Here is a 25,318-nt window from a genome sequence, read left to right as displayed (position 1 = left end):
GCAATATACCAAAAAACCCAGAGATCTTCCTTCTAAGTAATATAAGAAATAAAGAATTTGGACTCTATTTGGATGGAGCCCTAGCTGTAGCAAAAAAATGTATTATGTCAACCTGGAAATTAGAAGACAACTTGAGAATACAACAATGGTACATAGAAATGAATAAATGTATTCCATTAGAAAAAATAACATATAATTTAAGAAATAACATCACAATATTCGAACAAATATGGGAACCATACATGAAATACAATAGAGAAATCCTACCATGAACCTCCACCACCTAAAATGACAGAAGGAGAAGACAACGAAATGAACTGACTCAGTATATAAAAGCAAAAGATAAAAATTTCTTGTTTATTTTATTAAGTGACGACATTGTTTAACGGATTTAATGTATCTTATAGATTGAACTTTGAATAAATGGGATGAGGGAGAGCGAGGGAGGGAGGGGAGGGGGGGAAAAGGGGAGAAAATGACACTATATATTCAAGAGAAAAGTGTCTATGTATTTTGGTCAGTATGATTTATTGTGTGAAAAATAAAAAATTTAAAAAAAAGAATATGGGCCGACAACAAAAGACATATCAATCCTTGAGTATGTTTTATGCCTACTCAAGTAATATGAGTATTCCTTCTCCCTTGGGTGCTGCCTCCTCCATATATCCATAAGTTTCATTTCCTGCATTGATTTAACCATAAATTTGGCTACTTTATTCTTTTTGCTTGTCTTTTGTCCAGTTTTATCCAACATTGGGTCCAAATTAAGGTTAAAATCCCCTCCTATCAATATATTTCCTAATATATCTACAATCTTCAAAAAATATCCTGCATAAACTTTTGATCCTCCTCATTAGGTGCATATATATTGAGCAAATTCCAAAATTCTGAGTATGTCTGACACTTTATAATTATAGACCTCCCTGCTGGATCTATTATTTCCTCCTCTATTTTGATTGGTACATTTTTATTAATTAATATGGCTACACCTCTAGCTTTTGAATTATACGATGCTGCCGCTACGTGTCCTACCCAGTCTCTCTTTAATTTGTTACGTTCCACTTCAGTTAGATACGTTTCCTGCACAAATGCTATATCTATTTTTGCTTTTTTCAGTAAATTTAATAGCCTCTTCCTTTTAATTTGGGTATGTATTCCATTAATGTTTATAGTCATATAGTTCAACGTGGCCATCTTATATTTTGTTTACACCTCATTTCCTCTTCCTCTCCACCACCATCCCCCTTTTCCCCATTTTCATCTCTGTTTTCCCTTTTTAAACTCAGTATGTCAACACATTTAAAACATAAAATACTCCAACAATTCCCACACCCAATATTACTTTAACCCCAATTGCACCCCCCCATCTCCGAGTTTCCTCTTATCCCTTGCCGGGCAACCACAACTCCCTTTTCCATTTGGATTGTGATCTTGTTCGCAAGCGTCAACTGATTTTGCAGTGACAGTTATTCTCTCTCCCCCCCCCCCCCAAACTCTCCCAGAAAACATTTTTTAACATATATAACAAAGCTCTCCCTTTTTTCCCTCTTCCTTCCTTCCCTTCTCTTTTCCCTCTTTAGTTCTTTACATTAACATTGTTTTTACATATACTTTATCGCCATTCTTCATTCTTATTACATTACTTCATCTCTCCTTCCGTCCTGCAAACGCTCTGCGAATTCTTATGCTTCCTCCGGATCCGTGAACAGTCTCTTTTGCTCCCCGGATATAAATATTTTCAGCACGGCTGAATGTCTTTACATGAATTTATAACCTTTTTTCCATAGGATCTATTTTGCTGTATTAAACTCCTTCCTCTTCTTTAAGTGTTCAAAACTTATGTCTGGGTAAAAAAATATTTTTTGACCCTTGTATTCCAATCGTTTATTATCTTCTCTAATTTTATTCCTTGCCCGCTCCAGTATATTTTCTCTTGTATATCTCAAAAATTTTACTAAGATGGATCTTGGTTTTTGATGTTTCAGTGGTTTCGAAGCTAGTGCTCTGTGTGCCCTTTCTATTTCCATTTCTTCCTGCATTTCTGTCGTTCCCAGGACCTTCGGGATCCATCCTTTTATAAATTCCTTCATGTCTGCGCCTTCTTCATCTTTTAGGCCCACTATTTTTATGTTGTTTCACCTACTATAATTTTCCAAGATACCAATTTTCTGAGATAACAACTCTTGTGTCTCTTTAATTTTTTTGTCACTTTCTTCCAATTTTCCTCTTAAGTCATTTACTTCCATTTCTACAGCCGTTTCTCGTTCTTCCACATTTTGTACTCTTTTCCCTATTTCTGTCATGACCAGTTCTAATATTTGCATTTTATCTTCTGTTCTTTTCATTTTTCTTTTAATTTCACTAAATTCTAATGACAACCATTCTTTTAATGTTCTCATTTGTTCTTCAAAAAAAGCTTTATCTATATTCTGTTCATCTGTTTTACCTTCTGTTTCTCTGTGAAGATCTTTGTCTTCTTCCTCTTCTTCTGTGTCTGTACCTATGTTTGTGTCTTCTTCTTCTCTTCTTTGTATCTGTGTCTCTTCTGATTTTCCTTATGAGTTGCTTGTATCACTTTGCTGGGCTGCTTCTTGGTTGGCTTCTTGCTGTTGGTCCTCTTCTTCTGGGCTAGTCATCTGTCGGGCCTCCTGTTTCTGCTCTTCTTTCCTATCGCTCCTTTCCTGTCGCCTTCCTCTTCTTCCAGCTGAGAGCACTGGTGTTGGGCATCCCTCAACTGGTCGCACTGTGTTTGCTTGCTCCGTAGCTGGGCCTTCCTCCCGTCGGTGTTCTCTTTTTCTCTTCTTGCTGGGCCTCTTGCTATTGGTCCTCCCCTTCTGGGCTGCTCATCTGTTGGGCCTCCTGCTGCTGCTCCTCTTGCCGTTCACCCCGTCGACTTTCTTTTTTGCCTGGTACCTCACTCCTTCTCCTGCCACCTTCCTCATCTTCCAGCTGAGAGCCCTGGTGTCAGGCGTCCCTCAGCTGGTCGCGCCATGGTTACCTGCTCCTCGGCTGAGCCCCCCTCGCGTCGGTGTGATTTCTCGCACATGCGCAGTTGCGTACTTTTGTTTGGCTCAGAGGGCCATTTTTGCAGTCCACCAGTCGGGGGGGGGGGGGTCGCTACTCTGCAAGGCCGGAAAAAACTTTGAAGAACGGACATTCTTCACCACCACGGCTTCCTGTTCCTTCATGCAGGTAAGACCTTCTTCTTACTTTTCCGGTGACTTTTCTTTTTTTTTTCCCCCGTTGTATTTACTTTTTCCTTCTTGGGTGCCATCTTCTTTCTCTTCTCTGCAACTTTATCTTCTATTTCTTATATTTTATATTTGTTGAAATTTGTCTTTTCTTGACTTTTTTCTTCTTTTCTGGAGAGGGCTGGTTTTACCCTACCTGCCACTACTCCCCTCTAAACCCTCTTGAATCTCAGTTCTGATACCTGGTTTCCATGACCAGTCTGCAGCCCATATAGGTCTGATTGCAAGTTGCCTGCAGCCTGTGTGAGTCCTTCGACCACAGATTGGCCAATAGTACACAGCTTGCATAGGTCTTTCAATTGCTGAGCTCATCACTGGTCTGCTGGCATGGTTACTTTTCCTGGAAGGTCATCTGCAATGCTTCTTCTCAGCAGGGGATGTTCCCCATTTCTGGTGTCCTGTATTGGGCTGTTGCTTCCCAGGAATCTGCCACCCCTTGTAGTAAACTGCCCAGTACAGGCACCACACACTTGCACACAGACCTCCGTGGTTGCAGGATTTAAAAAAAAAACACCATTGGCTCCTTTAACAGGCCATTTAAAGCCTGTATGGGGCTGTCGGCATCACAACCGAGCAGTAGGATCTTGTAGAGCAGCGCTGTGACTCCGCTCCCTGCTCTGCTCAGACCACACTAGCAGCAACATTGCTGTTACAGAAGCTGGAAGGTCAGGATCATATTTGCTCCCTGAATGGAGGCTTTCATACAGTGATTAGACAGTGACCATTTTATCTTGTTTTAGAGATTGCATTTAGTGAATAGAGTATATTAAATTGAAAGTTAGGTTTTTGTTTGACTTTGATGGAATAATAGGTCCTAAACAAAGGGGACTGGATTAATGAATAAAGAACTATTTGATGAAAATAGACTTCTGTTAAAAAGAGATTGCGGGTTTCAGTGATAATAAGTAGGTAGGCCATGGCTGAGGAGATTTTAATAAAAAGATTAGGCTATATTTCATTAAATTAACCAGTTCAAAAGAGATTGAGTCATGCTTCCTATATCACATGCTGGAACAAATTTACGTTTGATTTAGTGCTGTTGATTTATATCAAGTAGATTTTCCTCTGATTATCCATCTATGAAAGAAACTGCCTTCCAACCCCACTCAAGAAATCCATCAACCTCTCTTCCAGCCATTAACTTTCAACCCATCTTACTTGTGTTTCCCATTTCCCACCAATTTGTCCTTCATTCTCCAACCACCTGACCAGGTATCAGCTTCCCAATCCCCACATACCAGGCTTTCTGAAGACACTCTCTCCTGCAATCTAGTTTCCCACAACTAAATGCCTCCACGTCCCACAGCAGTCTTCTAACCCTCCTCGAGATACATCAGCCTCCAACCACCAGCTAGGAGCAAATATTCTGACACATTTAAACACATAGATTAGAAATTAAAAATCTTCAAAATTTGCATTTCATGGGCGGTGACTTTACATCTGGACAATTGGGAAAGAAGAGAGTAGGTTAATAGAAACAAATTATTGTGTGCCTAATTCAGAGTGACAAATGTTATGAGGTTCACTCTACATGAGTTTGAGGTGGCTAGAATTTTCACATGAAACATATTAGAGGAGGAGAAGGGAGAATTAGAAGAAGAAAACAATATCTGAAAGATATCCTGTGTTTTCAGCTGGAATCAACTTTGATCTAAATGAGCCATCTGCTGACCTTTCATCTGCCTGGGCTCAACATGTAACCAAGATGGTAGCCCGAAGGGGAGCCATTTTACCTCAGGACATTTCTATCACTCCATCACAGACACCAGGTGAGTTTGTCACTTTGATAATCATTCGTCTGTCAATCAACATGTATTTTTTTTACAATGCAGATTTTCAAAGCAACTTAAACTTCAGTAATACAGCTAGGCCTTTGGCAACTGTGGGAAGGAGTACTATGTGGCGACAAAGTCTGTGGGTCCAGACAACATCCAGCTGCAATGCTAAACACTTGTAGTTTAATATAGGGAAGGCTTCAATGGAAGTTATCCCAGTACTATCGCAACATTGGCATTTTCTTCACAATTTTGTCCTGTCCATTAAAAGTAGTACAAATCCAATCTGGCTAATCAGTCCAAACCATCTAATCCACTTTCAACAAACAGAAAAATCACTGAGGCTGGAACTCCCCCAGAACTGTTGAAGAAACTTGGGGAAATGTTGGTAAAAATACTGTCATGCAGCATTTACCCTGTAATATCCAAATCCACAACGTTCCACTTGGGTTTTGTTAAGACCACTTGGTTCTAGACATCATCACAGCTTTGATTCAAACATGAAATATTGAGTTGAATTCCAGAGGGAAGGGGAGGCAAATGTGGCATTAGGCAACCCTGATAAGACTGAAGTCATTGGGCACCAAGGAGAGAGCACTCCATTGGTTCAAGTCATACCTTGCACAAGGAATGTGGCTGTACCTTATTGTTATTCCAGCCCCTTAACTTTGCTGCAGGAATTCCTCAGAACCATATTATGTCCCAACAGGTTCTTCATCACGAACAGGGTGGCCAAACTACGATTCTCGGGCCAACAGCTGCCCATTGCTTATTTTTAAGTGTCCATTAGAAGGGGAAAAATAATGGCGCTGCCGGAGATGCTGTTACGGTAGCACCTGCTGCTGGTGCAGATCTGTGAAGAGTGGGGAGTGAAGTGTCAGTGCTCCCCCGTGGGGTCCAACCGCCCAGTCCAACTGCCGCTGGCTCTGTACAGGCTTTAAACAGCCAGTTAAAGGAGCTGATGGTGGTTGAAAACTGCTGTGCTCCTTATTTTTCTGCATGTGGCCCCAATCTGTGAGCTTACTTTCATCATGAAGTAAGAGGTGGGAATGTATTTGATGGCATATTGTCCAATTCCAGTGTGAACAACAGTTTGAAATTGAGAGATAGAGGAGTTTGGAACTACTTTTTGATTCTGTTTTATTCCATTGCAGTTCCTCCAGATGACAATAAGAAGGAACTCTGGATTATTGAGGCTGACATTCCCCCAGAACTTCAGAAGAAAACTGGAAAAAGGAAGAAGAGGAGAAGGAAGAGGAAATGTGTTGGCCCTCTTGGGTCTCCTGAGGAGCCACAAGACATGGGCTACTGCACTGAAAGAGCATCCAGTGCCATCCCACGCTTGCCCAAGTTGACTGGGAAAAAAAGCTTGGTATCTAAGACAGTAGAAGCAGCTAACATGCAGGATATTTTACCAGGTGCTTTCTTGGAATATGGATTCGGCCAGGCACCCCATGACAGGAGGCATGCACCTGGAAGAGCACATGGTAGTTCTTTGGGGCACAGAGGGAATCCAGCTCTAAATTTGATCGCAAACCCTCTTTCAGTTGAAGGTATACTGCATCACGATCTGGGATTTTCCCGTGGAGATAATTTCTGGGTTCCACAGAGACGATGCAATCGTGCAGTCACCTGTCCCTCTGCCAATATAGAACTTGCAAGTAATATCCCGCATGTACCCACATCTCAGGAGAGAAGGACTGCTATTGCACCTATACATTCGAGGACAAATTTGGTGGATACTGAGTTAATGGATGCTGATTCAGATTTTTGAACCATTGATCATTTAGAATGAACTAAGCATTCATAACATGAAGAGCACACCATGTGATTTATGTTGGGGACTTCAGTAAATATCTACTGCATTTTAAACAAGTTTGTAGAAGCCAGTTAAGGTACTTTACTGAATAGTTGGAAGAGTGAAATGCTGGTACTCCAAGCAGGAATGGTTTACTACCATTCTCAAAGTGATTAACTAGCCCAGCATTTGAGTTACCATGTTCTGAAGGTAGCCCCTTGACTTTAATGCCGATGTTTACAGGTCATATTGTTTTTTAAAAAAATCCTAACAGACCAATTTGGTAAAGTTGACGACATGTTCAGAGTTGAGATGCAAATATCTTCCATGAATTGTTTGTTGTTCTGCTTGATGAGAATTATTCATCAATCTTGATTTTTTTAAAAAATGTAGATGCATTTACAACACTTTACCTTCATTTGCATTTTGTAAATGCTCACTTGGTTATACCGTGTAAGACTACAGAATAAGATTTGTCCATTCATTCCAGCCTGTCCATTCTCATAAAGCCAAACTATTGCTTTGAATTCATATCCAATTTCCTTTAATAACTCCAATGGTCTCCTTTAGGCACATCCTTTTATAATGCATTCACAATCCAGTAATTGTTTATATGAAAAGTGTTTATTCTTTGACTGCATCCAATTTGAATAATGAGTGAATTTCTTCAGGGGCACTCCTTTTAATAACTTCACTGCAAAATGTTTCCAATGCAAGTGAATGACACCTCCTGAATTTTAACTGTTTACATTCTTTTTAGTGCTGATGTGTTTTATTTTACAAGGATGTACATTGTAGCTGGCGAGATCTTGATAGGTTGAAAATTAACAATATCTTGAGATAATTTGTTCAAAATCTTTTCAACAGAAACACTTTTCATCAGATTTAGGAAGTGATGCATGGGGGTTTGATCCAGGAAACCATCAGCCTCACTTGCTCTTAAAGAAAATGGGAAAATTAGCCAAGGGATGCCCAAACCTGCTCGCAGCAGAGATCTATGATGGTTAATAATGTAGTCTAACATTATTGGGCACAAAATGTTGCACCTTTATCGCTTCACTAAAGTCCCTTATGTTGTGTCTATCTGTTGTGTCTTATTGTAGCTATCGTAAGTCTTGGAGTGTTCCTTAGAAAAGATCAGTGTGTTTTAATCCTGTTCGAGATGGTCACCTTTCCTATGAGTTTTGCAAATTCAACCATCTATTGCACCTTTAATATATTAGTTTTCTGGGTGTCATCATCCTTAATATTGTGTAAATTTTGTGACATTCAAAACTGCTTTCTCATTCTATGTTTTTGCAAATCTCACTTGCCTTGATTTAATTGATATACATTTTATCTGCAAAACCTTTGTTGGCATCAAACTTACTTTCTCTTCAATCCCAATCAGCCTTACAAACCTCCTAAGAACTTTGTATTTCCACAGTGTTGGAGTTTTGTGCATCACCACCTTGCCATTGGCACCAATATCAATTCTGGAAATTGACAACATACTTCTTCCCCCACCCCCAACCCACTCAAATAAAAATATCTCTGTACCTCCACTTCCCTTTAAAAACTTTCCTCGTGACTCCTTGTCTAAATGTTTATTCTTTCTCCTTTTGGCTCTAAGTAGAGTTCTGTGCACTTCATAGAAAAAGAATGGGGAATTAAGTTGACGGCAAATATGTTCCAGCTGCATATGTCCAATCAAAGACCAAGTTCCACATTCAACAACTCTGTATAATAGGCAATCACAACAGTTTGGTCACAAGAACAATTCTCCTTGCATGGTCTTCTCACATCTGGGGTCAACAACAGCTGTTGTTAAAACCCCTTAAAATAACTGCTTTCATTCCACAGGTATAATGTACTTCAAATACTTTTTGAAATTTTTTGTTTCCTATTTTCTCTAGATGTAAAATGTTAACGAAGAACACTGCAGTGCAGGTTCTGTGATTTGAGTAATTTTGTTTGACCAGAACACACATCAGAATTAGTTAATTCTGACCTTGATTAAAGCCTTGAATTTGGTACAGAAAAGCAGTGCTTGATTTGCTGAACAAAAGGATAAGTAACAAAAAGAAAGCTAGTATTGTAAATGTTCTGTTTAGGACAAGATACTGCGCAAACGAGGAATAAAGCAAAAAAAAAGTTATGGTTACCAATATACTATAGATAGTCAACATTTTTGAATTAGCAGCCACAACATTAAACTGGGCTGCCCAGGATGTTGGCAGGTTTTAACTGTAGTGTCTATTGTTTCCTCCTCCCTCCGACTGTTCGTTATCCTGATAACTGGGGTACTTACCTCACCATCCTTTAGATTATGCTGTGAAACATTCTGCTCGATTGCTTCTGTAACAGAGCCATCAACCTATTGATTTCAAATGTCTAAAATGTTCACGTGTTGCAAAGATGTTTTTAAATACACTCAGTATTCTGGCACTTGGTATCCAATTCCACCTTTGACTAATCTCATTAGACTGTTGGCTGGCAGATGCAGAGGATAATCCCATCAGTTTTGTCCCCAACCAGTCACTAATGTACAATGGCATTTCCCTTCCTTGTTATTTTCATGCACATACTAAGAATTTTCCAATTATAAAGATACTGGTGGCACTTTTAGCATAGCAGTTAGCGCACTGCTTTTACAGCGCCAGCGATCAGGACTGGGGTTCAAATCCTGCGCTGTCTGTTGGGAGTTTGTGTATTCTCCCCATGTCTGCGTGGGTTTCCTTCAGGTGGTCGTTTCCTCCCACCCTTCAAAAGAAAAATGTTCTGGAGGATTGTAGATCAATTGGGTGTAATTCGATGGCATGGGCTAAAAGGGCCTGTTACCGCGCTGTATGTCTAAATTTAAAATATGAGGTACTGGTAATTTGTGCTAAAGTGTAATTAAGGACTTGTCCCACAAGAGACCCAGTAAATTTATTTTGTCCAACCTGTCACAATAGTTCCATTCCACACTGCCCTTGCTATTACCTGCTTTATATCTCACTCCGATTTTGGCAAGCTGTCACTATCAGCAAGGCAGGCTGGTATGAGAGTGCTTGGTCCAAGATTGAGATGGTAAATCACGTTAAACAGTCCAAAGACATTTGCGTGGAATGTTGAAAGGAATAATACCTCACATGCCCAATCTAAATGAGAACATCTGTGACCATAGAAATCAGGGAGACTGTGCCACTTGATCCTATTCTATCATTCAGTAAAAACATTGTTAATCTATCTGCAACCTTTATTTTGCATTCCTAGCTCACCCCAATAACATTTAATATTTATTTTAATATTGTACAAATTATAGTGCTATCTCCAACTATGAGTACATTTTGAATAAATGTAATTAGGAACTGCTCCATGCACTTTTAATTGCAAATATTCTGCTGCCTACTGTTGTTATAGGGTGAGGGTTAGAATTTTCCAAGCTTGCCATGCCACTCAAGTGTTTCTTTTCATGTCGTTGGTCAATCACTGACAATTCTGAGCAAATCAGCCCTCTTGGCCCACTCTGATATTTAAACACATTCTGCATTTAAAACAAAATATATCTGTGCTTCATTAATCAATTTGTTAACGTTACTCATGAAATGTGAGGTTCACTTTATCGAGCGTAATTTTAATTTGCTTTGATGGATCAAAATGGGTGATAGCAACTTGCCAATCTATTCCACTGCTGATTTGCTTTCACTCATTGGACACTAATACTCAAGGTAAAATTGCACCTATAAGTAAATCTGTAGGTCTTGCATGTGTGCACGTGTGAACTCCATCTGACATAAAGACATCTTGAAAATGCCTGATCCTCACCTGTCTTGGCTTCTCTGCCAATCGTAGTTATCAAATATTGAAAACTTGATATTTTTTATAGAAATATAAAGGGTTATTTTTCTATCATATATAGCCATTTGAAATGTAATTTTGATCAGTGTCTGTTGAGATTAGTAGTGCAAAATGTTTGTAGTGGGAAAGATGTCACTTTTAACACTTAATTTCTTTGTTCACATTTACTTAATAAAATGTTTTTCACAGGATCATTTTACAATAAAAAATGTAAACCAATACATTTTAAACTTTTTTTTTCCAGTTTTCTCATCAGGAACTTTAAAAAGTTGTTTGTTTTGTCTTCAGGATGTATAGTTTGAACATGAATACACCATGAGATGGTACTGCAAAAACCAGTCAAATCTCATTCTCACTCACTTCACACAATAATACTATGACTTATTACAAAGAAGTGATAACTTACTTTACTATTTTGTCCAGGTCACAGGATATTTGGCCGTTTTGGAGTAAACCTTTGATCATGTTTAACTGGCTGTAATAGAATGAACAAAATTCTGTTGGAAACTTTGTATTGTTTTTCAATCCTTGAATTGGAATGCAGGTTGATTCTCCTGCTATATTTACTTCAATGACTGTGTGTGGAAATCATTCAACATGGTTATTCATACAAACTCACTTATTTCGAAGTAATTCAGATAGTGCAGTGGTTTATGCTGCATAGCTCCAGGAGCCTGGGCTCAATCCTGACCATGGATGAAGCATATGTGGAGTATGCACATTTTACATGTAACTATGGGTTTCCTCCCACAACCCAAGTTAATTGGCTGCTGTAAGTTCCCCTTGTCAGCAGGTCTGGGAGTTGAAGAGTATTTGAGAGATAATAATAATTACAGGAAACTAACTGGGGGAATGTGACTGATGGTAATGCTCTTGGAGATGCTGGAGATTCAATGTTTAGAAAAATACACAAAGTTGTGAGTTCCAGCCCTACTCTAGACAGTTGCATGCATAATTCCAATATATTAATGAGGGACTATTGAATCAACTGAGATGCAGTCCATTGGATGCCATTTAAATCAAGCCCCCACCTGCTCTCTTTGATAGTAGAAGATCCAAGGCAAATGCTTCTCAAAAATCCCAGCCAATATTTATCCGTTATTCAACAAAAGACTCATAATTTGGTAATTTATGGCAGTACTGTATATGGGACTTTGTATATAAACAGTGCTGCATTTTATTACAACAGAAGCTATACTTCTCATTTGATCAGAGAGTTTTATAAACCAAGTCTTATTAAACATTTAAGTACAGGTTTGTACTAACTTTACAACTGGAAAATCAATAAATGACAAAAAAAAGCCCAAAATTACACTGACATAGACTAGACCACTCCAAAATACAATAGAACTATTTATCAAATTTATACAAGAAATTCTTTAAAGGCCAAATCATATCCATGTTTAATGCAAAGTTGAAGGAAGACTGCAATGACACAGCCCTTTTTGATACGAGACTACCAAAACTGTCTGGTTTCTTGAGTAAAAAGGTATCTTGTATTAGTGGATCATCAGTATGTCTGATGACATGAGTTCATTACTTTCCAATACCCATCTGTATACATTTCACAATTGCCTGATCTTTTTACATGAAGTTTAAAGTTTATTTCTATGTTTCTTGTCAATTTAATCTGATATTCCATCTCCCTTTTCCTTTACTGAATTCAAAATTGTTCTCCATCCTGATGCCCACTGCAATTTTTGTCAACTATACAAGTCTCTGATTTGAAAATATCTTCCCAGAGTAGCAGTGCAGATTCAATATGCAGACATGATTTTCATTGCAGGACAACTCTGAGAGAATGAAGTAAACCTCTGCACACAAAATAAAAATCGGGAAATGTTAGAAATAAAAAAGTGACTGTGAAAGAAAGTTAATGTCTCTGGTCAATGACCTTCCATCAGAATTGTAGAATGGTCAATGAACTGTAACATTAACTGTGTTTCTCTCTTTCTTGACACTGTGACCTGGTGATTATTTCCTGTCATCAATTTCAGCTTACCAGATTCTGATTATCCATTACCATACAGCTGTATCATCAAGTTTGTTGATGACACAACAGTAGTTTTCCTCATTAGCAACAATGAGTTGCACTACAGAGATGGAAAATCTCGTGTCATGGTGCAATTGTAATAACCTGATTCTCAAAGACGAAGGAGATGATTGTGGACTTCAGGAGGACCAGGAACAACCACCCTCCACTACACATTAACAACTCCGTAGTGGAGACAACCAAGTTCCTTGGAATTCACTTAACTAGTGATCTATCGTGGACACACATCTCACTTGTGAGGAATGCACAACAGCAACTTGCACTTCCTGATGAGACTGAAGCAGGCAAGGCTACCGGCCACCATTATGTTAACCTACAGTCAAGAGTGTCTTGGCCGACTGCATCACAGTGTGGCATGGTTGCTGCAGAGAAATTGATTGGAGGTCAATCTACAAGAGAGGGGATCACTGGAGTCCCCCTTCTCCTTCACTGACGTGATTTACCATGATCATTGTCGAAGGCAGTGTGCAAAATCATTGAGAACCCTTTCCATCTTGCACACTGCATCTTTCAGCTGCTCCCATCAGGAGATACAGGGGTATCAGAGCCAGCACCACCAGGCTGAGGAATACTGTCTTCCCACAAGCAGTGGGAATGCTGAACAGCCAAAGTAACTACTCCTGTTAATCATCTAAGATTCTCATATTAATTAAACAATATTTATTTGCATATATGAATACTTGACCTGCATATAGATTGCTTGTCTGTAAATCTGTTATGATGGTAATGTGTCTGCAAGTTTTGCACCGAGGACTGGAAAACACTGTTTTGTTGGGTTGCACTTGTGCAATCAGATGACAATAGACTTGACTTGAGCATACATGGCTTTTGACTCCACGAATGGAGAATAGTTTGAGAAAATCCTCCCTCAATGTTCTGGTCCTTGGGACTATATTGGACTACAACAACTCAACATAGTGTGAAATGCCTAGCATGTGTCAGTGTAATGGCAAGTAAAAACACAATGCTGGAGTAACTCAGCAAGTCAAAACAGTGTAAAAACACCATGCTGGAGTAAAGGTCAAACAGTGTAAAAACACAATACTGGAGTAAAGGTCAAACAGTGTAAAAACACAATACTGGAGTAAAGGTCAAGCAGTGTAAAAACATAAAGCTGGAGTAAAGGTCAAACAGTGTAAAAACAATACTGGAGCAAAGGTCAAACAGTGTAAAAACACAATACTGGAGTAAAGGTCAAACAGTGTAAAAACACAATACTGGAGTAAAGGTCAAACAGTGTAAAAAAATTACTGGAGTAAAGATCAAACAGTGTAAAAAACACAATACTGGAGTAAAGGTCAAACAGTGTAAAAAAATTACTGGAGTAAAGATCAAACAGTGTAAAAAACAATACTGGAGTAAAGGTCAAGCAGTGTAAAAACACAATACTGGAGTAAAGGTCAAACAGTGTAAAAACACAATACTGGAGTAAAGGTCAAGCAGTGTAAAAACACAATACTGGAGTAAAGGTCAAGCAGTGTAAAAACACAATACTGGAGTAAAGGTCAAGCAGTGTAAAAACACAATACTGGAGTAAAGGTCAAGCAGTGTAAAAACACAATACTGGAGTAAAGGTCAAGCAGTGTAAAAACACAATACTGGAGTAAAGGTCAAGCAGTGTAAAAACAATACTGGAGTAAAGGTCAAGCAGTGTAAAAACACAATACTGGAGTAAAGGTCAAACAGTGTAAAAACACAATACTGGAGTAAAGGTCAAACAGTGTAAAAACACAATACTGGAGTAAAGGTCAAACAGTGTAAAAACACAATACTGGAGTAAAGGTCAAGCAGTGTAAAAACACAATACTGGAGTAAAGGTCAAGCAGTGTAAAAACACAATACTGGAGTAAAGGTCAAGCAGTGTAAAAACAATACTGGAGTAAAGGTCAAACAGTGTAAAAACACAATACTGGAGTAAAGGTCAAACAGTGTAAAAACACAATACTGGAGTAAAGGTCAAACAGTGTAAAAACACAATACTGGAGTAAAGGTCAAACAGTGTAAAAACACAATACTGGAGTAAAGGTCAAGCAGTGTAAAAACACAATACTGGAGTAAAGGTCAAGCAGTGTAAAAACAATACTGGAGTAAAGGTCAAGCAGTGTAAAAACACAATACTGGAGTAAAGGTCAAACAGTGTAAAAACACAATACTGGAGTAAAGGTCAAGCAGTGTAAAAACACAATACTGGAGTAAAGGTCAAGCAGTGTAAAAACACAATACTGGAGTAAAGGTCAAACAGTGTAAAAACACAATACTGGAGTAAAGGTCAAACAGTGTAAAAACACAATACTGGAGTAAAGGTCAAGCAGTGTAAAAACACAATACTGGAGTAAAGGTCAAGCAGTGTAAAAACACAATACTGGAGTAAAGGTCAAACAGTGTAAAAACACAATACTGGAGTAACTCAGCAGGGCAAACAGCATATTTTATAACAGCATAACCAACGTTTGGGACTGGAGAGTGTTAATTTGGGACATGCAGTTGGCGAAAAGGACTACATGAACCGAGAGGCTTTGCGGCGAGCGTAGCGGATTGTGGGAAGCGTGTCCCCGCGGCGGCCAGTGGAAGGCTCAATAGAAGCTGCAGCAGCGGAGAGGCGGGGCATTCGCGACCCGCGGCTGCGGCGAGTGGCGGACTCGGCAGTTTGAGGGCAGCGAGTGTATTTCGCGAGGGAAAAGGCGACCGAAACAGGAGAAAAGATGTCTCTGCAAGTCGTCACCGCGAAGCTGGCTGAGGTGGAGCTGAAGGAGGCCGTGGTGAACGCGGAGGGCGACAGCACACGGACAAAAGACGGGGATCCCCCGGCCACAACCTTGGCGGAGGAAGTCAAACACCATCACCTGCCGCCGCTCGGCGCCGCCACCAAGGACTCTAAGTCGGCGATGAAACGGGTGGAGGCCGCGCAGAACGGGGACACGTTCAACGCCGACGGCACCGTCATGGAAGCGCCGCGGACCGTTAAGAAGGTGAGGCCGACCGGCGAACCCTTTCCGCTGCCCCCCCACCCCCCTCCCCTCCCCCGTTCACTCACTCACCTCTGGACGGTCTTCCTGGCCATGTGTTCAGTCATCGCAAGAGAGGGAAGGGTAACTTTGGCTTCGACGCGTTGGAGCTTGTGGTGAACTACAATCTTTTCCCTTTGCGGCGGAAGGTTAACCATCGAGCTCCATTGAATGAATGAGTACTCGGGTCCTGCGCCGCGAGAGGGGCGGAGTTTGTTGGGCAATGACATGTATTAATCCGCTCACCGATCGACTGGCACTTCATTTGTGATGTAGCACTCCAGGAGAGCATTCTGCCCATCGTTACTATGTTCAAAAAAACCTAACAGACTCCCTTTTCCCATTATCTTGGTGGCATTTCTTTAACTTTTTTTTAAATGACAATTTTTGGCTTTGTACTCTGAGGCAACTGACCTGCATTATATTTTAAGCCAACTCCGATGGTTCCAGAAACGAGGAACCTCAGGTTGGATTGGAGGAGCTGATGAGAGAAATTAAGAAACTGAGATGGAAAAGGTGACAGGTTTACATCAGAGAAATACTGGTAGTTGCACCTGACTTAATGGTAAATAGCCCTAAGAATGAAGGGAAGGGATACAGCAGTAAAATGTGCAGATTATGGTGCAGACATGGCACTCCATGCCTGTCAAGTTTGTTGTCGTCTGATTGCACAAGTACGACCTGACGAAACCACATTCTCTGGTCCTCTGTGCAGAGACAATACATTGGCAGGACAAGACTTCATAAATACAATAAATATTGTTTCGGATGGTTAGTGTGAGTAGGTGCTTGGGTCGTTCAGCGTTCTCACTGCCTGTGGAAAGAAGCTGTTCCTCAGCCTGGTGGTGCTGGCTCTGATATTCTTGTATCTCTCGATGGGAGCAGCTGAAAGATGCTTTGTGTGGGTTGGAAGGGATTCTTAATGATTTTGTGTGCCCTACTCTTCAGACAACAATCCTGGTAGATCACATCAATGGGAGAGGGAGACTCCATTGATCGTCTCTCCCATTCTTATGGTCCTGTGGATTATTCTCTGATCCATTTCTATATAAAGTGTTGATAGAAACTTTCAGGATGAAACTGAATGGCACCTGAGGGAAAAATGCACTGCAAGGTTATATGGGAAGAGACTGAACAGGTTTGGAACTAGTATTGACTTGATTACTGAACTGGATTTTACTTGCATGCTTTGTTCATTCTTTAATGTTCCTGAATTGAAGAGTGAATTTAGTATCCTTGGGCTGACTAGGATGTTTACATTGCCAGAAGATCTTTTTCAGATTTGCAATCTTCTTTTATTTTGCTCTTAAATCCAGTCTTGGAGATGAATAGTGCAGTCTCAAAAAATAATTGTTTATGTACCTTTCTTTAACAATCTTCTCGCTCTGCATCCATGACTGGTGCATGGGCTTGATAGTTTGTGTTTCAAAATCACTTCAGAATTTATTGTCATGGACAAGTCATGAAATTTGGTGTTTTGCGGCAGCATCTTAGTACAAACATTCATATTATAACCATTTTACAATACTATTTTTTTTTTTTAAAAATTCACAAAAAGTAAGGCAGTGCCTTTGGTTTATTGATTATTCGGGAATCTAATGGCAGCGGGAAATAAGCTGACCTTGTGCCGCTGAGCTCTTTAGGCTCCTGAACCTTTCCCCACTGGTAGCATGGCTGTTTTAAGACACTGCCTCATATTGATGTCCTCGATGAAGTGAAGTCTGGCGTCTGTGATGTCGCAGGCCAAGTTAAAACCCTCGAGGTTTTATTCTTGTCCTGAGATTTGCTGTCTCCCAACCAGGCAGCATGCTCTCCGTGGTACACCTGTAGAGGTTTATGACTCTTTGGTGACATACCAAATCTCCTCAGACACCTCACAAAGTATAATTGCTGGTGAGCCTTTTTTGTGATTGCATCCACGTGGAGGCTCCAGGGCAGATCCTTGGAGATGTTGACATTCAGGAATTTGATGTTCTTGACCCTCTTCACGACAGAGCCCTCAAGGAGGACTGGGTTGTGTTCCCCTGACTTCCTCCTGAAGTCCACAATCATCTCCTTGGTTTTGCTATCATTGAGTGCAAGGTGGTTGTTACACCATCAACAAGCTAATCTATCTCCCTGTACACTTCCTCATGGCTGTTTGTGATTCTGAAGTTTATTCACTGTTTTACCTCATAAAAATTAAGACAGTTTTATTGTTGGCATCATTGCTACAAGTTGTTATCCTGTTCTGAAATTAAGAATGTTTGATTCATAACATTGAGCTTGCATGTTATTGTCATGGATTAACTGAATGATGATGATTTGCCATAGTTGCACATCTAACTGCAGTTTTTTTTGATTGGAGACCTGATGTTGTGTACGACCAGAATTCTCTGACAGTGAGAGTTGCAAGCTGTATGACTGATTGAAACAGATGTCAATAAATGTGTTTCAAATGTTTGGGAGGTGATTTTTGTGCAGAGCTTTGTGTCAGAAATTTTCATTAAAGGAGAATAAGGATTTTTACTCTATTAAAATGCTGAGAATTAAAAACATTTGATGTGTGGGACAAGTTGTATTTTTGCTTCTTCTCATTGGCATGAAGATTTGGAAATACAGTTGGAAACAGAAAAGTGAGGGAAATAAATACTGATGTAGATATATGATTTCTTATCCTGAATAATGTTTGACATTTTAAACATGACAAGCCATTATTATACGTGATATAAAAATATTTGTGTATGTTAATAACTGGAATATTTACTTTCCCTTTTGCCTTTGGGCATAGCATTTAAAAAAAAAAAATCACCAGTGTGCTTTTAATTAAACCCCTAGGCTGACTTGGTTTAAATGGTACATTGAAGTGAGAAATTTAGACCAATTTTTTTTAGATTTTCATATCTAATAACAATTGAAGTACAGTACTGTATTTTTGTGTGTCAACAAATTTTTGGATTGGCGAGCCAAATCGCTGCATGTTGTTGGGACACGAACTGAAGAACTGTCTGACTCCCTTCAATGCACAACATTAGAGCAAGATTGCAGATGGCTTTCATTATTTAATAAAAATGCTGAGGCTGTGGTTAAAGTTGAGGCTGTTCAGTGGGTCATATAGGTCAACCAATGTAAGGACGTCTAATCTGACATTTTAAGTAAAACTTTTGTGATAACATAACAAGGGCCAAAACTTGTATACTGAATGGCTTTTATCATGGTTATCAACTTCCTTTGTTAGCAAGATGATGCTCACTTGCTAGCTCATTTAGTTTAAATTAGATCTGTGCGGTTTCAATGATTAAATCAGTAGTTTGTGTGTAATATTCTGTCTGAATATCTAGAAGATTGGTATGAGTAACATTTAAGCTTCAGTTCAGTACCTGGAGTCTCAGCCACTTGCTGCTCTGTTAGCCATTACAGTACGTCTTTATAGGCATGGGCTTTTGTACAGGGAATTTGCAACTTAAAAATTCTGGCAATTCACGTTGTTCAAAATATTGTGCTGTAATAGAAGTCCTTCAAATATTTCCTGATTTGTGTGCCTGCAAAATTCCTTACAGAAGCCAAATATAACAACTGGATAGTCTTTTTAGTGTTTGTGCCATTTCTTTAAAATGGTTGAGACCATCCATAACTCTTTTGTCTTGTGCTTGTAGATGATGAACAAGCTTTAAGTGAGATGGGAGTAAGTTGCTTGTCACAGTATATTCAAGTCTGACATTCAGAACTTAGAACATTTCAGCACAGTCCAGGTCCTTCAGTCCAACATATTGTGCCAACCTGTCAACAATCTAACCCTTCCCTCCCTCAACCCATAACTCTCTTTCTCTTGCGCCCATGCATCTGTCCAAGAATCTTTTAAATTCCCCTATTGTGAGTCTCTACCACCACCCAGCAATGCATTCCAGGCATCTGCCACTCTGTGTTTATATATATATATATATATATATATATTTTTTTTTTTTTTTAATCTTCCCCCTTGATGTCTCCCCTAAATTTATTTTTTTCAAAATTTAGACTTGCAGCACGGTAACAGACCATTTCAGCTCAAGCCACTCAATTAACTACACCCCAGTATATTTAGAACAGTGGGAGGAAACCGGAGTTCTTGGGGGAGGGGGAGGAGAACCCTTACAACACGAAGAGAACATACAAACTCTTTACAGACAGCACAGGATTCGGACACAAGTCCTGATCGCTGGCACAAACCACTATGCCAACCATACTGCCCAACTTTCCTCCCCTCCCTTGTATAGATGTTCTCTGATGTTTGCTACTGTCACCCTGGGGAAAAAGATGGAACCCTTCCGAGTAAATATCTTGGTGTTACAATGCTGTGGGTCACTTTTCTTTCCCTCATTCCCCCCCCCCTCCACTCCATAAAATGGAGACAGCATTGGCTTCACAAAGAGCAGGGTCCCAGAACAGGCAAGGTTAGCATAGCAGTTAGCACAATGCTATAACAGAACCAGTGACCTAAGTTCTAATCCAACACTGTCTGTAAGGAGTTTGTATGTTCTCCTTGTGTCTGGGATTCCTCTGAGTGCACCAGTTTCCTCCCACCCTTCAAAATGTACCAGGGTGAGGTGTTGTAAGTTAATTAGGTCATTTGCAATTCTATTTATGTGGCTGATTTGGTTTGGTTTCTGGTCAGTGGTGACCTTGAGGATGTTAATTGTTGGGGGTCTGGAGATGATCCCCTTTGAATGCCAAGGGTAGATGGTAATTCACTGAAGCTTTGGTGGAGGGAACATTACTTACTTGAATTCTGTGTATATATCTCAATGACCATGATGGAATGAATGTTTAGAACAGTGAATGAATGGGATGCTAGTGAAATGTCCAACTTCATCCTGGATGAATTTATTGGAGGACCATTTAATGTGCTCTTAATCGATACGTTGGGATTGTATTAACAGGGTTACAACAGTATTTTCCAGTGAACATCTTTTTCAAAAAAATGTGAATTTAGGATGTGGTGGGATACTAATACAAAAATGGATTATACTGATGTTGAAGGCAAAGGTTTTTACTGTTGGCAAAAAGATAGTAAAAGAAAACTTTTGCAAATGACTGCATTTAGTAAAAAGTAAAAACTACTTATTCTTATTGAGCACATCTTTCTACAAATTATTTTTTTCTTTATCTGGTATTATGGAGCCCAGAGGACCTCAAAACCCAGTAGCAATAGAAATTCACCAAGACAAACGGTTACTTAACAAAAGTTACTTTTAATTTTCTTTAAACATTAAAAACAGGATCAAACTTTAACATTACTATTAATTTAATCTTCTAATTCTAAGATCTTTGATTCACAGTCCAATCTCCTTTCTCACTCCTCCAAGTTCACTGGTATCAGGCAATTCTTGTACTGTGCACAGAATTTAATATTTATGAATCTTCACCAGGCTTTGGTACTTGATAGGTAAATGGTTACCGCTCAGGAAGGTTCTTGTCAGTTTTCAAAGAGAGATTTGTTGCTCATTGGACACTCTCAAACTGATGCCTTCCAATCAGCAACTTCAGTGTCTTGCTGAAGAAACTTGACCCATTAAGGTTTTCTCGATGATAACCTTTCTTTCAGGACACCACCAAGTTCCTTTTCTGTTTCCCTGATTTCAAGTGAAACATTATACAGCCAGCTATCGCCTTTTGTATGGACCACAAGGGCTTTGACCAGGCTGATCTAAGAACACACAACACCACTTCAAAATGAGGTTTTTTCTCAACCTTTCCAGCTTGTCCTGTTCCTGTCCCAGCTGCTGCTGAACTGTAGAACTAAATTCATTCTCTCTCTTCTGAGTCCATTCATCTGTTGCTTTCCAAAACAATAATCCATTACTCCACAGCATGTCCAATTAACACCTACTTGTGAAGTCCTTATAGACATTCTTCAAAGATTTGTCTGGCTTGAGCAGTGCTCCAGTATTTTAAATGAGATCTGTTTTGAAGTGTTTGTCTCTTGTGTGACTAACTAAAAACCCCACAATTTATATTCAAAAAGTAGATCTATATACAGTCTTTCACACTGGCAATATTGGAAAGAGCTTGTGGATCTCCTTCACATTTATTGTCACAGTCTTTGGCTTGGCTTCGCGGACGAAGATTTATGGAGGGGGTAAAAAGTCCACGTCAGCTGCAGGCTCGTTTGTGGCTGACCAGTCCGATGCGGGACAGGCAGACACGATTGCAGCGGTTGCAAGGGAAAATTGGTTGGTTGGGGTTGGGTGTTGGGTTTTTCCTCCTTTGCCTTTTGTCAGTGAGGTGGGCTCTGCGGTCTTCTTCAAAGGAGGCTGCTGCCCGCCAAACTGTGAGGCGCCAAGATGCACGGTTTGAGGCGTTATCAGCCCACTGGCGGTGGTCAATGTGGCAGGCACCAAGAGATTTCTTTAGGCAGTCCTTGTACCTTTTCTTTGGTGCACCTCTGTCACGGTGGCCAGTGGAGAGCTCGCCATATAATACGATCTTGGGAAGGCGATGGTCCTCCATTCTGGAGACGTGACCCATCCAGCGCAGCTGGATCTTCAGCAGCGTGGACTCGATGCTGTCGACCTCTGCCATCTCGAGTACCTCGACGTTAGGGGTGTGAGTGCTCCAATGGATGTTGAGGATGGAGCGGAGACAACGCTGGTGGAAGCGTTCTAGGAGCCGTAGGTGGTGCCGGTAGAGGACCCATGATTCGGAGCCGAACAGGAGTGTGGGTATGACAACGGCTCTGTATACGCTTATCTTTGTGAGGTTTTTCAGTTGGTTGTTTTTCCAGACTCTTTTGTGTAGTCTTCCAAAGGCGCTATTTGCCTTGGCGAGTCTGTTGTCTATCTCATTGTCGATCCTTGCATCTGATGAAATGGTGCAGCCGAGATAGGTAAACTGGTTGACCGTTTTGAGTTTTGTGTGCCCGATGGAGATGTGGGGGGGGCTGGTAGTCATGGTGGGGAGCTGGCTGATGGAGGACCTCAGTTTTCTTCAGGCTGACTTCCAGGCCAAACATTTTGGCAGTTTCCGCAAAGCAGGACGTCAAGCGCTGAAGAGCTGGCTCTGAATGGGCAACTAAAGCGGCATCATCTGCAAAGAGTAGTTCACGGACAAGTTTCTCTTGTGTCTTGGTGTGAGCTTGCAGGCGCCTCAGATTGAAGAGACTGCCATCCGTGCGGTACCGGATGTAAACAGCGTCTTCATTGTTGGGGTCTTTCATGGCTTGGTTCAGCACATACAGAGTATATACAATCCTGAGATTTTTTTTCCCATGGGCAAGGCAGAATTACCACTTATTGGTAGTACAAAACAAAACTGTTGCACAGTGTAGACATGTAAACAAATAAAGAACTGTAAACAGATAATGAATGCAATACAGAGAGAATTTTAAAAAATCAATGAAGTGCACAAGTAAGAGTCCATGATTGAGTTTGTTGTTGAAAAGTCTGATAGGGGTAGCAGCTATTCCTGAACCTGGTACAGGTGCCTAACCTTTTATCTGGGATTACCCACACTTTTTTTTGGTAGATTATATCTGGTCATGGAAGATGGAGTTTGGCACCAAACATGACCTGACGTGACCCTTGTTCAACTCCTGTGTATCCTGTTGTGTTCTGCATTGTTTAATTTGTGGTATCATAATCATCTAACAAGTGGTTATTCATGGCACACGTTGAAAATTAGTGTGATTATCACTTTATAAGATCAACTCCCTGTCAGGTGTCATCATAGATTAGCACAGTCATTAATTTATAAGAGCCCTTCCCTCCCAGTCAACGCTACCAGTCAGAAGCCGATGAACATAATAAAGAGATGTGCCGAGTTCCCTATGGGTAGCAGTGAGATGCAGAAAAGGAAACCTCTTTCATTATCGATTGTGCAGAAGGTGGAGTTACTGCAGAAGTTTGATAGTGGCATATCTGTGTGTCTAATGGAAGATTATGGTGTGGGATCGTCCACCATATATGATTTGAAGAAACAGAAAGAACAGTTGTTTTACAGAGAGAGTGGTGACTACAGACTGATGAATAAAAGGAAAACTTTGCATTGGGCAAAAAACATAGGCATTGACTGAGTGCTTATTGAGTGGGTGTGCCAATGAAGAAATGAATACAGGCCAGTGACTGGTCTGATGGTAATGGAACAAGCTCAAATTCTACGAAGAACTGAATCTTGAGGGTGAGTGTGAATATTCACATGGTTAGCTGCAAACATCTACGAAGTGTCACGATATAAAAAATCTTAACATCTGTGGTGAAAATGCTTCTGCAAATTATGATGCAGCTGAATGTTACATAGATGTATTTTCTGAAATGATACCTGATCAAAACCTTGGCCCAGAGCAAATTTACAATGCAGATGAGATGGCTGTCCACTGGCGTTACCTTCCTTAAAAGACATTAACAACTTCTTATGAAAAAGCATCATCAGGTTTCAAGGACCCTAAGGATAGGGTGACTGTTCTTGGGTGTGCAAATGTTGCAGGCACACACTGAAAGAAGCCAACATCCTCGCTGCTTTAAAGGTGTAACAAGGTTAACTTTGCACTATTATGCAAATAGAGAAGCACAGGTAGCATGAGAAATCTCACCAATTACCACTTTGTACCAGCTGCTCGCGCACATTGTATGGAAGCTGGCCTGGAAGAAAACTGCAAAATTTTATTGCTCCAAGACAATTGGCCTGTGCATTCCCCCCACCCCCACCCCGCTGAAATTCTTGTGAGAAATAATGTGTTTGGCATTCACCTTTTCCCCCTAATGTTAATACAGCCTTGCGACCAAGGAATTTTACACTCAATGAAGAGAAACTGCAAGATATTTTTTTTCTGAACTGCATGCTCGATGCAGTCGAGAGGTGTATGCATTAGACTTCTTGAAAATTTTCACTCTAAAGGATCCAATTTTTGCAAGTGTTAATGCATGGAGAAATGTAACTAAATCAATGTTAAAACATGATTGGCTTAGACTTTGGCTGTCATCAATTTTCGATGAAAGTGAGCCCACAGGTACGAGAGAAGGATGATTGCTAACCTCATTGCCTATGCCAGAAGTGTTGCAGCAGAAAATGTAAATAGATGAGAGGCACCTGACATTGAAGAAGTGCTGAAAATTGACAATGATGCCCCGTTGCCCGTTCCTTGAATGATGCTGAAATGCTGTTGCATCACGACAAGCATGAAGAAAATAGTGATGAGGACAGGTGAAAAAATGGCCATTGATGATCTGGTTAAAATGTACAATCAGTTCATTGGTGGGATGGAACAATGTTCATTTATCAGTGAGCTGTTCATTCAATTGAAGAGAGACTGCTTAGATAGAAACGTCTTTTAATGAAATGGACAATGCAGGAAGAAGTCTTAAAAAGAGTTCATTCTGACCCGATGTTTGAGCTGTAATGTCCGTTTAGTGCATTTGCACTGTTTGAGATGCCTGAGCCAGTTTTATTTTGAAGCTTTACTTTTAAAATTAAAAAATATATGCGAGTGATGTATTATGGTCTTTATCTAAATTAATTTAACCACCCGCGCCTCCTAACCTCGCATTTGCTTAAATGGACCGCCATTTCAAAAGGATTCCAAAATCTGGAAGATTCTAAACGTCCGATCCTGATGATTCCAGATAAAAGGTGAGACCCGACCCCCCCCCCCTCCTTGTGCG

General features: G+C 40.2%; 2 protein-coding genes across 10 annotated transcripts in view; both read left to right on the top strand.

Moving 5' to 3' along the window:
- The window catches only part of smo (smoothened, frizzled class receptor), a 30,068-nt gene extending 22,163 nt beyond the window's left edge, over window positions 1–7,905 (top strand). For both annotated transcript variants that reach the window (XM_069909600.1, XM_069909601.1), the window contains exons 11-12: window positions 4,886–5,020; window positions 6,181–7,905. In XM_069909600.1, the coding sequence (XP_069765701.1) occupies window positions 4,886–5,020; window positions 6,181–6,800 (755 nt within the window). In that variant the 3' untranslated portion in view covers window positions 6,801–7,905. The remainder of the gene's footprint in view (window positions 1–4,885; window positions 5,021–6,180) is intronic.
- A 7,277-nt stretch (window positions 7,906–15,182) lies between these two features.
- Window positions 15,183–25,318, top strand: part of LOC138748816 (putative adenosylhomocysteinase 3) — a 68,514-nt gene continuing 58,378 nt past the window's right edge. For 3 of the 8 annotated variants that reach the window (XM_069909603.1, XM_069909605.1, XM_069909602.1), the window contains exon 1: window positions 15,203–15,668. In XM_069909603.1, the coding sequence (XP_069765704.1) occupies window positions 15,402–15,668 (267 nt within the window). In that variant the 5' untranslated portion in view covers window positions 15,203–15,401. Of the gene's footprint in view, window positions 15,669–25,318 lie in introns of all 8 variants that reach the window. The other 5 variants (XM_069909604.1, XM_069909607.1, XM_069909606.1 and 2 more) reach the window with 5 other exon arrangements.

This window comes from Narcine bancroftii, chromosome 13 (genome assembly GCF_036971445.1).
Source record: "Narcine bancroftii isolate sNarBan1 chromosome 13, sNarBan1.hap1, whole genome shotgun sequence".
NCBI classification, from domain to species: Eukaryota; Metazoa; Chordata; class Chondrichthyes; order Torpediniformes; family Narcinidae; genus Narcine; species Narcine bancroftii.
The sequence above is the reverse complement of the archived record's forward strand: the minus strand, read 5'-3'. Positions and strand labels throughout refer to the sequence as shown.